The sequence below is a fragment of the Artemia sp. Qi Xiang Cuo genome, chromosome 1, assembly GCF_049724085.1.
Source record: "Artemia sp. Qi Xiang Cuo chromosome 1, ASM4972408v1, whole genome shotgun sequence".
In the NCBI taxonomy this organism is placed as follows: Eukaryota; Metazoa; Arthropoda; class Branchiopoda; order Anostraca; family Artemiidae; genus Artemia; species Artemia sp. Qi Xiang Cuo.
Window position 1 is genome coordinate 100,363,613 of NC_142794.1, and position 14,184 is coordinate 100,377,796.

The 14,184-nt window shown below is 34.9% G+C and overlaps 1 protein-coding gene across 1 annotated transcript; it reads right to left on the reverse strand.

The window, feature by feature from the left end:
- Positions 1 to 5,691: 5,691 nt before the first annotated feature.
- Positions 5,692 to 13,859, reverse strand: LOC148956995 (uncharacterized). Its single transcript, XM_089088136.1, has 3 exons — positions 13,753 to 13,859; positions 11,432 to 11,504; positions 5,692 to 6,537 (listed from the first exon to the last, which is right to left on the reverse strand). Exons 1-3 carry the CDS (start codon positions 13,779 to 13,781, stop codon positions 5,758 to 5,760), a joined length of 882 nt encoding a protein of 293 aa, XP_088944262.1. The 5' UTR covers positions 13,782 to 13,859; the 3' UTR covers positions 5,692 to 5,757.
- Positions 13,860 to 14,184: the final 325 nt, after the last annotated feature.

Consider the following 14,184-nt stretch of genomic DNA (forward strand, 5'->3'; position numbering starts at 1 on the left):
TATGTTTTGATATAGTCCAGCATCCTCCTCAACAGTCCTTGAAAGTTTCACCTTAATACCTTTATCTTTACCAATAGTAGCAACAGTATCAGTGGCAGTAATACTACTAGTAGTAGAAGTGCACATATAATGGCTTTTCGTTAACATCCCTTTGAACCAACATGCCCTGAAAACTAAATTTAATTCTCTAAAGCGTTCTTGCGATATTGCTGATACACCCTTTTGGCAGCTTGCATACACATAGTGTGATTTCATTTAGTTTAACATCTCCCTTAACATTTCCTGAAAATTTCTCCTTAATACGCAAAGTAGTGGTAGTAGTGGTATTAGCAGTACCAGTAGAAGTATGAGTGGCAGTATGCATATAGTGGCTTTTGGTTGGTTCAATATCCCCCCCATCAATCAATCAATCAATCAATCAACTTATGCAATCAATAAATTTACGACAAAAGTACTTCAACATGGAATTTCCCGTAAGGCTCTATGGCCAGAAAAAAAACAGGGGAAAAACAAAAATGACACCAATGCTAAAAAAAAGAAGAAAAAGAGATCATGTCCTTAAAGTTTTGATTTAATACTCTAAGTCCTTCCTGTGACATTGCTAATACACCCTTTTAATAACCTGGATGCACATAATATTTTTTCAATTTAGTTTAACATCCCCCTCAACATTACCTGAAAGTTTCATCTGGATACGCTTAGCCTCAGCATTAGCCATCATCGTTGTTGTCATATTAATATTAGTAGTAGTAGTTGTAGTAGTAGCAGTAGCATGAACATAGTGCCTTTTGGCTAGTTCAATACCCTCCCTAGCAGGCACTGGAAAATTCAATTTAATACCTTCAACCGTTCCTGGGATATTGCTAATACACTTTATAGACAACCTGCATGCATACAGTAAATTTTGATTAAGTTCATTATTCTTCTCAGCATTTCCTTAAATTTTCACGTTAATACCCTTAGCCTTGTAATAGTAGTAGTTGCAACAGTGGTAGTAGTAGTGCCGGAAGTAGTAGTAGTAGTAGTAAAAGTATGTACATAGTGTCTTTTTGCTAGTTAAACATCCCTTCAACATGCCCTGAAATTTTTATTTTATTACCTTTAATCTCAGTAGTAGTAGTAGTAGCAGTAATAGCTTTAACTAAATACTCAAAGCCGTTTCTGAGATATTACTGATACGGTCTTTTGACAACCTGCATGCCCATTGTGTGTTTTGATTTAGTTCAGTATGCCCCTAGACATTCCCTGAAAGTTCCACCTTAACACCCTTCGCCATAATAGTATTAGTAGTAGTAAGCACGTAGTGCCTTTTGGTTACTTCAACATCCTCCTCAACATGACCTAAAAGTATCAACTTATTGCTCTAAGCTGGTCTTGAGATAATGCTGGTTCACCCTTTTGATAATCTCTATGCACATGTTGTGGTTTGATTTAGTTCAATTTTTGCTCTGAAATTACTCCGTAGAATTTTTGCTCCGTAGAATTAGACGTAGGTGTAGCAGCAGCAGTAGTAGTACAATTCGAAAAAGTAGAAGTAGAAGCAGTTACAAAGTCCTTATATCAAGTTCAACATTCCTTACAAAATACCCCGTAAGTTTCAACTTGATACTCTAAGGCGGTCTTGAGATATTGCTGATTCATCGTTTTGACAGCCTATATGCATATAGTGTTTTTGATTTGGTTCAACATTCCCCTAAACATTCCCATACAGTTTCTCCTTAATACCCTTAGCCTCAGTAGCAGTAGTAGTCACAGCAGTGACAATATTAGCATTAGTAGTAGTTGGCCTATATTGCCTTTTGGTCAGTTGAACATCCCTCTCATCATGGCTCTGAAAGTTTCAACGTAATATCCTAAGCCGATGCTGAGATACTACTGATACCTACATTTAACAAAAAACATGCACAAAGAGTGTTTTGATTTGGTTCCACATCCCCTGAAATTTTACCTTAATACCCTTAGCCTTAGTAGTAGAAGCAGTAGAACTAGTAGTAGAAGTAGCATCAGTCACATCGTACCTTATAGCTGGTTCAACATTCCTTACAAGTACCCTACAAGTTTCAACTTAATACTTGAGGTTGTTCGTGGGATATTACTGATACGCCCTGTTGATATCACATGTGCTTGGTGCGGTTTGATTTAGTCTACCTCCCTTTTCAACATTCTTGTAATTTTCACCTTAATACACCTTAGTAGTGGTATTAGTATTAGTTGTAGTACTAGTGGTAGCAGTAGTATGTGCATATTGCCTTTTGGTCAGTTGTACATCCCCCTCATCATACCCTGTAAGTTTCAGCTTAATCCCCTAAGCCGTTTCTAAGATATTGCTGATACACCCTTTTGATAATCTGGATGCATATAGCATGTTTTGATTTAGTTCAACGCTCCCCTCGATATTCCCTGAAAGTTTCACCTTAACACCTTTGGCCTTTTGAAGACATAGGATTAAACATACTCCCCTTTCCCAATAACAAACCCCGTATTTGAACAATGGGCAAATTGCATATCTTACAGCCTTGCCCAAAGGACTCTGGGGACCAAGTCATCCCCAGAGGGATAATTATTAGACCTTTCTACTATGCTGAACAAAATGTATGTCTAGCAATTTGGAATGAATGTAATTGGGGGAAGAGAAGCGGCAAGGGACGATTGGAGAGGGGTTGAATGCCCTCTAATCACTTTTGACTATAAAAAGGGCTCTATAACTTCCAATTTCCAGTTGAACAAGCCCCCTCCAAAGTTTCAACGAAACTTTGGATACGAAGCGGCTATGAAGCAGGATACAAAGCGGATACGATTCTTCCATACGAAGTGGCTATGTGAAAAAAGAAATAATACATAGAGCCCACTTCGCTCTTTACTTAGGTGTTGCAATACCACTTGCCTATGATAAATTGGGCTGCCACCCACAAGCTCCCACTTTTTGTAGTACAGTTTATCTTTTCTATAGCAATGCTCCAAAAGTGAAAGACCTCATGTATGTGTATCTTCTTAAAACAATATGATAGGATTATAATAAAAATAATGGGAATGCCAGCCCTTCAACCCCCCATGTCTACCGTCCTACGCAAGAGTCCAACGACTTTATCATAATGTTTCGATTTTGGAAAAATCAATATTTCGGTTAAAAAAGCCGTACTTTCATCCCGTCGGCAACCCTACTACACACTTAATGTAAATGCATCCCTCCAAATGAAGGCAGGATTGGTTTGAATCCCTCTGAGTTGATCTCAAGAAGCTCAAGGAATTTTAATGTACACAAAGTACTATAATTAACGTGAAAGACTAGATGTCTCTAAAGCAATATCTTTTATATCATTATTTACATTACTAGCATGGGCGTCCATAAGCTGAATTCCAGGGGGGGGGGGGCAAATCGCATCAAATTGGCATTTTTAATGCTATATAGTAGAAATCTCAGAACAAAAATATAAAAATAAGACAGTATCATTAAGCCAGTACCATTAACCATTAACCCGAAAATTCTGCACCCTGGGCAAGCACTTGGTTTACCCCGCTCCAAGTCAACACCCTGATACACTTCGTATATTTTTATTTTGTTATTTCTTCAATCGGCGTAAATAGATTTTTTTTTTGTTTTATAGCCAAATTTCAACATTTCTCTCTTTCCTAAATGTGGGTCAATCCGCATTTTATGTCCATAGAAGTTTTAGCCAGTTTTTTGGTCAAAGTAACCGGTTACCATGCCCTGTAACACCCAGAAGTTCTTTGCCAAATATCCTAGAGTAAAGTTAGTTTTTGTACAAGAATTACACGCATGTAGGCAATGGGAAATTTAACTATTATTATAATAAAAATTATATTTGATTTTTTGAATTGGTTAAGCGTAAATTTACACAAACACACACAAATACATTGACACACTGATACACACACAAACACACACACACACATATATATATATATATATATATATATATATATATATATATATATATATATATATATATATATATATATATATATATATATATATATATATATATATATATATATATATATATATATATATCTTGTAAAACTCCATATGCAGTAATGCAATGTAGCTTAGTTGGTAGTGTAGCGGAAGCAAAATTTAAAAGGAAATGTATGTGAGAATCGGCCGAAAACGCTGAAAGTATAGGGCACCAAATAGCCTATGACGTTGTAGGATTCTTTCGAAGTTGAAATTGTCACTGGGAATCAACGTAGTGTTTATGTTTGAATTTTTGCACTCGAACATTGTAACCAATTTATCTAATTAGTATTACCTATTTCCCTTAAAAGATCAAAGAAGCAATGACAAAATTATCGAACCACCCTGAAAACTTCCTAATCGTCGAAAAATGTTAGAATATAGAGGATTTAGATAATACTTCAAAGAAAAGTACTTAGAATTATATAGCAGTTTTCTTCCCCTTAGAAATTTATATTAGCGATTGAAACTATTTTTTTAACATGACCATAAAATTACCATAGTTTTGAAGGGGGAGGGGGGTTTAGCTTGGTCTTTTTTAGAAAAATAAACGAAATTCGGGAAGTAAAATTCATTTAGTTTGACTTTCTTATAGCATATTTTTTTTTGTGTTACCATGCAATCATAAGGGTCAGGTAGGCCGATTGTTTATTAGCTTCTTTACTTGATGAAAGATTTTTAAAAAGAAAATTTATTAGAAAAAATAAGAGAATTTTAATATTCCCCTTTTTCGATGAAGTGGAATCTCCTTTTTAATATGAAGAACTTCACTTCCCTTTTTAAAATCACTGACACGTTTAAGTGCAAACTTGGAAAAGTTACTCTTTATTGATTACGTGCTTTTTTTTTTTGACCGTTTTGTTGTTCAAAACAATTGGTTGTTCTTGATGCAGGAAATTTAATTAATTTCCCTAGAAATATATCATGCCTGAATGAGAATTGGATAATAATCGCCCCGTGAATAACCAAAAACACTATTTTAAACTACTTATACTACTTTTATTGTGCAATTATAATCTAGTCTAATCTAGGCAATTATAATCTATAATCTAGTTTTACTCTTTTTAAGTTAAAAAAAAAGAAACAGCGAAATTTGAAAATAGTATTGAGGACTTACTGCATGCCACTTTTATTTCTAATAGCATGGAAGTTACTTCAAGAACCTTGAAGTCTTGTCCCAGGGCATTTTTGGAACCGGAGGGACCCTAGCGATTGTCCTAGTAACTGAGAAAATGAACACCAAGGACAACCTAATATTCACGCTTTTATGACTGTGAGACTTCCTTTCTTCAAAAAGTTTTTTATAAGAAAAATGGCATTATAACTATAGATTGGCAACACGTTATGGGTTCAAAAATCATATAAAACAGCTTTAAGTTATCGCTCAAAATTATAATAACCAATCATGTCAAAATAAACAAAACAAAATCTTACAAAAAGCCAAAAAAAAAATTAAGAAACATATAATGGTTGTTTTCCGAGGATAAAAAGAATAACTATGCAAATTGAAAACAAAATTGCGCTATCAGTATATTAAACTTGAGTTGTGAGATTATTTATTTTAATGTTTCTTTTTTATATATGTGTTTGCTGGAAATTGTGTTATTTCTAATATTATTTCCAAAAAGATACTGACATCCAATGCTTGTTTTTGCCTACATCTTTAAAATGAATGACAAGAAAACCCTATGCTCAATATAAAAAGAGGTCAAAAAAAGAATTTTTAACTTTAATAGCAAAAGCAATAAATACAATAAATAAAAATAATTTACAAAATTAAGTTACTCATGTTTCGTTTCAGTGTTTTCTGACTTCTCGGTTTTCTCAGACGTTTCTGAGTTATCAGTTTTTTCTGACTTTTCGGAGTTTTTACTTTCCGTTTTCTTTTCGGATTTCTCGGATTTCTCGGATTTTTTATTTCTATTTCTCAAGCTAAGAATGTCTTCTCCTACGCAATGCATTGGGAAATAGAAGTTTGCTAACAGTTTCTTAAATAGCTCTTTTCTTCCGGAGTAAGAGTCACGGAGTATTTTAGCAGCTTCACAGCTTCTTTCAAGAGTTAAATCTTTGTTGTCGACACGGCTGTTGCTACTTGGAAGTCCAACATATTTAACAACATTTTCAAAAATTCTCCATTGGATATCTTTAATTTCTTCTTCATTATTCTTCCTCGAGAAACCTTTCCTCAACATTTGAACAGTTTTGACAACCCTGTTGCTCCTAAGGAGGGCATCACCACTGCAATGGACTGGTGCGTACAGTGTTGCCAAGGCCTTCTGCAGTGACCCTTTATTCTGATACACTTCACGAATGATGTTAATAACATCGCAATCGCGGGACTCAACGAGGGTGCTGATTTCTGAGCCACGACTATTTTCCGTGGGTAATCCAAGGTATTTAACTACTCTTTCAAACATTTCCCATTGAACCCTTTTGATTTCTTCTTCAGCACTAAATCTTCTCAGGGCAGTATAAGCTTTATGAACATTCTTGAAGAGGAATAAGTCTGAATACGTTGATGTTGGCTTCACCTCTGTAAAAGTTTCTTCTGCTTTTTTGACCTATAAAATATATAATTTAAAATTAAACTTTTATTAAGAATTTGTTTTTTTTACTAAATATTATTTTTCAGAAGTTTTCATTAACCCTTTGAAACGGTAAAACTATTGAAAATAGCCCCTTTTCGAGGACAAATATTGGGAGGTTGAATGGGGTTTAAGTACTTTTTTTGCATAAAACTTTACCTCTATTTTGGGAAGCCCTTACTTCAGGGGTAGATCCAAGATTTATTTTAGGGGGACGCAAAACAGGTTGATCCGATAAGAAAATTTTAGGGGGGGAGGGGCAAAATAGGTTGATCCGATAAACTTGCGTTGGGAGCAATTTTAATTAACGCGAACTTGAGTTAATTAAGTAAATTACACTACTTTATACTACGCTTGGGGGAGGGGGTGCGCGACCCCTCGCCCGCCCCCCTGTAATCATCACTGCCTTACTTGCAGTATCATTACTTGCTGTATATGTCATTAACGACATTTTTGGTCCTGGTGTTCAAATCCCTTCTCAGGGTTCAAAGTTTTTTGTCTCTCTCTGGTGGTAAGATTCTTCTCCTAACTTTAAGACTATTTATAATGTAAATAATGTTTATAATGAATCAAATTGAATGGAATTGAGAATGCACAGCACGGCTGGCAAAGTTTTCAATTTAGCAAAACAAAGCATGGATTATTGGGAATTATGGTAGAATCGCTTATAAAAAGTCAGAACTTGTGTCTATAGGGAACATATTAAAAATTAAATTGAATATTAAATTTTTTTTTACGGAAAATTACCTTTAGTTTTATATTGTTTGTCTGATCTAAACTTGTTACTTCCTGTTAGCTTACATGAGCGAAAGGGGGAGGAAAACAGAAGGCAATAGTTTGAAAGGAAATTATGTTAGGCCTTATAGACCAAAGAGTATTGAAAATCATATACTACTATACAACTGCTAAGAGCACTGCCCTCTCAAGAAAGTTGAGGATGTATGAACGTTTTCGAAGTAAAAGAGCAAAAAGTAAAAGTTTTCAAATACAAATGAAATTGGCTTCACCTCCCTAACATTTATTTGGCCGTTTTTACCTAAAAGTGAAACAAAGTTTTTGGTTTTTAGTTTTTGGTTTTTAATTTTTGGTTGTATAGGCAAAAGAAAACGTAATAATAAAAGGCGTGTGACTCTATGGGTAATGGATGACGTCAAACAAAAACTGAGGGAGGCTACCTCAGGCTCCCCGAAAATCCTGAATATTCTTGGCACTTCTTATTTAAATTACGAAACAAAACTTGTTGTTTTTTTATTGCAGTCGCCCTCCCCTATTTTTACTGGCCCCTATCTCAGAAAAATGGTGGTTACGTGCCTAGAAAAAGTAGAGACAATTTCATTTTTCCAGTAGCAACCAGTATGTATTATAGTCCTTCAATGCACACTCACGGAGGTGACACGGTAAAACGACCCTGAACTCAAGGATAGGAAAATGATTAATGAAGACAAACACGGGGGAGAAGAATGAAATTTTTTCCACAAAAATTCTCAAGCATAAGGCTAATAGAAATAGCAGACGATTTATAGGAACTTTGTGAAACATTTATAAAAAAATTTTTAGTTACAGACATATTTTCGACTTCGTTCGAGAGAATGGTAGTCGGCAAATACGGAGAGTCAATAGCGTAATGGTTTCCAACCAATTTCGGGCTATGTTCCACATAGGCATTTTAAAAATTCTGATTCCCCCTGTTGATATTTAAAACTTGTTATTCAAACTTTTATGTATGTTCTACATGAACGAAGCTTAAAAGGCCATTAACTTTGTGCTTTTTCGAAAAAAAGGCCATTAACTTTGTGCTTTTTTTGGTCGTCCTATTTGCATGTTTTGTGGTAATAAAAAATATTGTCTGTATAAAATATATTTTACACAATACATGCCGTTATTGCAATTCTATCACGTATCTTTTTGTTTTTTAAATGCATATGAATGTGGTATTATTTATATTAAAAACGTTTCTTTATAATTAAGGCACTAAAGTTTAGACAGCCAAAAGGTGCACTTTCTGCCCCTGACCTACCAAAATATTGCCTTGTCCCACCGGTGGAGCGGGCACCCCACACTGGGAATCACGGCAATAGGGAGCAAACGCATTAAGTAGAAGCTTCATTTGCATTACTATATTAACTTAGATAGCAGTTCCAGCTAAGAAACAAAAAATCAACATGAAATTCTATGAAACACTACATTTAAAGCGCTCTGGATTCAAAGATTTTCCCAATAATTACTTCTCTTTGCCTGATCAAGACATACACAAAAGTTAAAAAAAAAGATTAATGTTCCATTATTACTATTCTTTAAATAAACCAAGACACTTGGTGAAAGTGAACCAACAGATGTGCCAAACATCTATGCGTGACTCTTCGTTTATTTAGGTGTAATATGGCCTGCTGTGTGACATGAATTTATAGTTTTACGCTAATTAACTTTTGAACTTTCGAATTGTAAGAATTTTTGAATTGTCAAACATTAGAAGACAAGGATTTTTTTCTGTTTTACATGGAAAAATACAATTCTAACAGTTTCCATTTTTTTCAAGACTAAAAGAGACCGTTACCTAGACCCACTGCTTAAGAAACCCCTTTAATTAAGTAGTTAACATCACATTGGTTTAGACGTCTATTCGGATAAAAAAATTTATCACAAAATTTCTATTATCATCTCAAAACTAGAACATCGGAAAAATACATTTTGCCCATTGTCGTGTATTGACGTTATTGTTTAATGTACAATAAATTGAAGGCCTTTCCAAGCTAGTTTAGCTCTGTCCCATCTTTTTAGCAACTAGGTCTCCAAGGCAAAGGTACTTAGGCCCGTATTAAAGGTATCACGAATCTGCAAGAAAATGTTGCTTTTGGTTGTCCTCGGCGGGGGAGGAGGATCAACAACAAGTTGAAGTAGCATCAGTCAGGGTCGTAAAAGTAAAACAAGAGCTTAAAAACTATGATGTATATTTTCGTTTTAAGTTAAGCAGTATTCTTAATACAAAAATAGGAAATAACCTACAACTGTCTAGCTTTTCCTTCCAGACTTTCGAAAAAAAAAAATTATAATAAACTTGATCTGAGCAAGAACAATGAATTTCAGCTAACCTAATTTTAATTGCAATTCAGCCCAAATTAACCTTGGGTCAACCTTGTAGTATTAATCCAATTCGTTTCCCCCGTATATTATTTGGTGCTCGATATACTTAGAAGTTCTGGTTTTCCAAATTTTTGTTATAGGTCCTATTTTCACTTGTATAAATAGCTAGAAAATAACTTTTTCCGTATTAAGACTGTTTTAACTTCATCTTGCAGTTCTAGAACACAACTTTCCTTGCAAAAACAATTCACTTTGACCAATTGATTGATTTTTTGACGATAATTGATGATTAATGACGAAAATAGATGAGTAACCAAACAATTTGATGATTCATGGTCACTGATAGAAATGATCATCAATTAAATTTACAATCAACGATTATGCGAATAAAACATATTTTTATATTGATCAAAAATCAATTGATCCCATGTCAATGATTGCATTGGTCAAATAGATTGTCACATTGATCCCAAATCAATTGATCAGAAATAAACTTTGAGGGCAAATTGGTATTGATAATAAATGATGGTCCGTGACAAAATTGATCGGTTGATGACAAATTGAGTTGAAACCATTGATTTTGACAAATGGAAAAAAAAATCGAAAGGCATTGATCAGTTTCTCCAGTTAGGCTACCTGTATAATTTCTGCTATATTGAATAACACCCTGTGGCTTACCACAATGGAGTATTTCTTTAATTTATTTTGTTCTATAGTTTATAATAAGAAAGGTAGAATAATTTGTGTTTAATCTCAGCTGTGAAGTGTGTAACACCAACACATAATAATCTATGTTTGTCAGTGGTCAATCAGTACCTGTAAAGCCAAGAAAAAATTGTAACGAAGTTTTTTATATAACTTGCGGTCAGTACATCCTTATGATTAACCGAAAACTAGGCTAAAGGGACAATTGTGGGAAGATTTCACCTTTATTTAACTGTACGCAGCAACATAATCTGTTGCTGCGTGGAGTCTTGTGTCCACGCTTTTTTTTATCACATCCTATATTCAGGCTTGCGATTAAAAGTTTGTGTTACGTGATTTTTCCAACAAACTTGACAATTTTAAGCAAGGCCGTATCTCGGGGGGGGGGGCGGGTGTTTGAATCCCTCCCCCCCTCTTCCCGCAAAACAATGTTTGTCCGACTCGTAAAAATGAATATAAACAAATTGTTGATGCGTTTTTAAACCCCCCTTGAAAAAAGCATTTTTGTAAGCCCCTCCCTGAAAAAATCCTTTTTTTAAGTCCCCTTCCAGAAAAAAACCTGAATAGGACCCTGATTTTAATTAATCTTTCTTAAATTCATTTCGTCGATGTGACAGTAACTTCGATTACATGCATACTTCTGCGCTAAAATTACGAAATAGCATCGATGTATTTTATGGCTTGGATTTTCTTACTCGAGCGGACTACAAGAAGATTTAATCCATAATTTTAGACATAGATATACGACAGACAACAGAGAGTTTACTTATGAAAAATCGTGAGACTAAAAACTGTTTATTCCTTTTACCGGTTTAAAATTTCGCGAAGGGGAGCCAAATTGTTGTAAGCTAACTTTTCGTTCTTTTTATTGGCTTAAAGTTTCGCACAGAAACCAATCCGGTTTTGAAAAGACAATGGCTATTGATTCCCTTTTGGTACAAAATTGCGGAAAATGTGATTGGCTAACGAAAAATGAGTCTCCAGTGATTCCACGAAATCTAATACTAACGTTGGGTTCAAAATTAGGCATACCTATGTTTTATATACACATATAAGGTCATGTATTGAAATCGGTAATACTTACAGCTTCCGACTTTGTATCTTCCGCATTTGTTTGGGCCAACAGGCAAAGGGCCAACATTGAAAGGCTCAGGAACCTAAAAAAAATATTTATAAATTAACAACCATGAATAAATACTTTTCTTATAATCATAGCTGGTAAGAAGCAAGACAAAGTTAAAATTAATTTCGATGATATTAACAATTAAGGGGAAAAAAACGCACACACACAAACATACACACACAATACGAGATCCCCTAAATCAACTAACCCCAAAAGAATGTAATTAAAACTAAGAAACAAACGTAAAGAATAAAAAACAGGAATTTCAAAATGTTAAAATATATTTATATAATGGATATTATTAAATTAGTAATTTTCCACTATATGGTACTCAGATTTTATTAATGTTGTATTGTTTTAACGCCCTATTATGTGAAGGTATGGGTCTTAACGAAGTCGCTGAGAATAGGCCTCGCATTTTCACGGGTTCACTTTAAAGCATCGACGTTTACAAATGTCTGAATTTGATATTTCAAAATACCGTATTGAGCCTAGCAGCCTCGTAATACTTCCTAGATAGAGCTTAGATAGGGCGCTTTCACTGGGTTAGCAGCGGAAGAAACGAAAAGGAAAAACGAAAGACGGCTTTTCGAAGGAAAAAAAGTCTGTATTGTCATAGTCAAATCATAGTCATAATCAGCGATAGTTACATTATTTACAAGCTAAAGAGATCGCTTCCAACGTCCTAAGCTCAACAGTTGTGTTTAAGAAACCTCAAGCGTTCTTAATGAGTGTTTTAGTGATGCGATCTATTACGGCCAATGAATAATTCTCCCTATTTCGTATGCCATATTGTTAAATACCACTACTCCTACTAAGAATTCCCTGCATCAAAAAGCCCCCGAGTGCCAACACTGCAGCCCACGATCCAATATTCACGATCCAATATTCCGATAAATTCAGTAAACTTCGGGATAAGGGTTGGGGCTACATTAGGGACTGGGATTCAATTGAAACGGCAGCGATTATTATATTTGGAAGGACTATCGAATGGATTATCTTCTTCTTCCTCGACAATTTTGCTTATTTGGAGTTACTTTTGCATAACCTTCATGCAATTTCAGGCCCTATTGCTGCTGGATTAAAACCCCGGGCCCATATACCAAAGCAGAGATAAATCTACTCTGCTGCCAAAGGGTGAACGGAGAATGTAATGGTGTAGTACTATTATTTTTTCAACCCAATTTTAGTCCTATACTGTAGCTTTACTATACAACAACTATAATATACCTTTATTTTACTTTTAGACTGCGTTCAAGTATCCCTTTTCCGCTGAATATTAACTTCCCTGGATATAATCCGTAAAAGATAGCAACAAATATTTATCCACCGACTCAAACGCACCTCAAACGCTAAAGGACACTAGGTAAATAGCTATAAAACCTTATAAATCAGGATTGAGCAAAGGTCTGAGGTTCGAAACACTTGCTTTGTATAACAGAAAGATTATAAAACGTCATCAAACGTAAGCGCCTTTTGAAGGAGAAAGGGTTGAAGCTAGGTACTTCGAAGGGATCATTGAGGATCTGGACTATTACTAACAATTTGCCAAGGAAGGGATTAGTTTATTTGGACAGAGCATAAAGACGAATCCTGTGATTTTTTCATCTTCTACCTAGCAAAGCCAAGTGTACAAAAAAGACTTCTAAAGATGTATCAGAAACTTGTTTATATGCATTTTGTTGCTTTTTTACGAGTCAAACAAAAATTTTGGGCTTGAGAAGTGTTAAACCCTAAAACCCCTTCTGTATAAGGTCTTGTCTATTATCTAACTATTAATTAACAAAAACATTTGACCATAATTTTAGGTTCCAGTCTCTTTTTTGTCTTGGCTCTAATTTTTTAAAATGTATTTCCCATTGTTTCGGGATGATTTTAAGGCATATCAAGTTTTCCATCCCTCAAATATTATAAAATCAGGACTAGGCCAAGGTATGAGGCTCAAAACCTTTCCTTTTGCCTCATTTGAGCAGCACATTTCTTTCTCAAGGTTGCGCGTTTCTAACACAATGATTGTAAAATTTCAGTGCCATATAGAGGGGGAAGGGGCTGAGGTAGGCATTTTGAAATACCCTCCTGGGGTTTCATAGAGGCTCTCGATCTATTCTTGAGTTTTATTCACCTTCTAAGATAGAAAAACAACCCTCATCTAGAGTGTAACCAAAATCGTTATATGGATACGCAAGTGTTATTTCAGATAAAGGAATAAAAATCTAGCTGACAGAACTTCAAATGGGAACCCGCATGTTCAATACTATGAGTGTAAATTTTGCGACTATTACCTCATTCTATAGTTTCTATATATCCACATTCACACTTAATCCGACTGTAACCACGACTGAAAACTCACTACCGGGTTCCTTTCAAGTCTTGATTTTCTTAGCAAAAACTATCTTCGCCTTCGGCTTCTATATCCAGTCAAACAGCTGATTCCATCAATTAAGAATATGAAAGTATTTGAGTAGAATAGGTCTCCCACCTGTCCAATCCCAATGTCGACCGACAAAATACAAGGGAGTACCGACTTCTTGAGCCCATAACTTTTAGAGGCCAAAAAATTCACCAATAGACTTAGTGCTCTTCGGGTCTAGGGCCCATGAGTATCAGGATAGCATATTCATTTTCGCAGTACACCATCTAGATGGGAGGGAGGGCACATTTTGAAAAACTTTTGTTTTCTTCTATTTTTATTTGAAAAATGTCTTTTTTGGTAG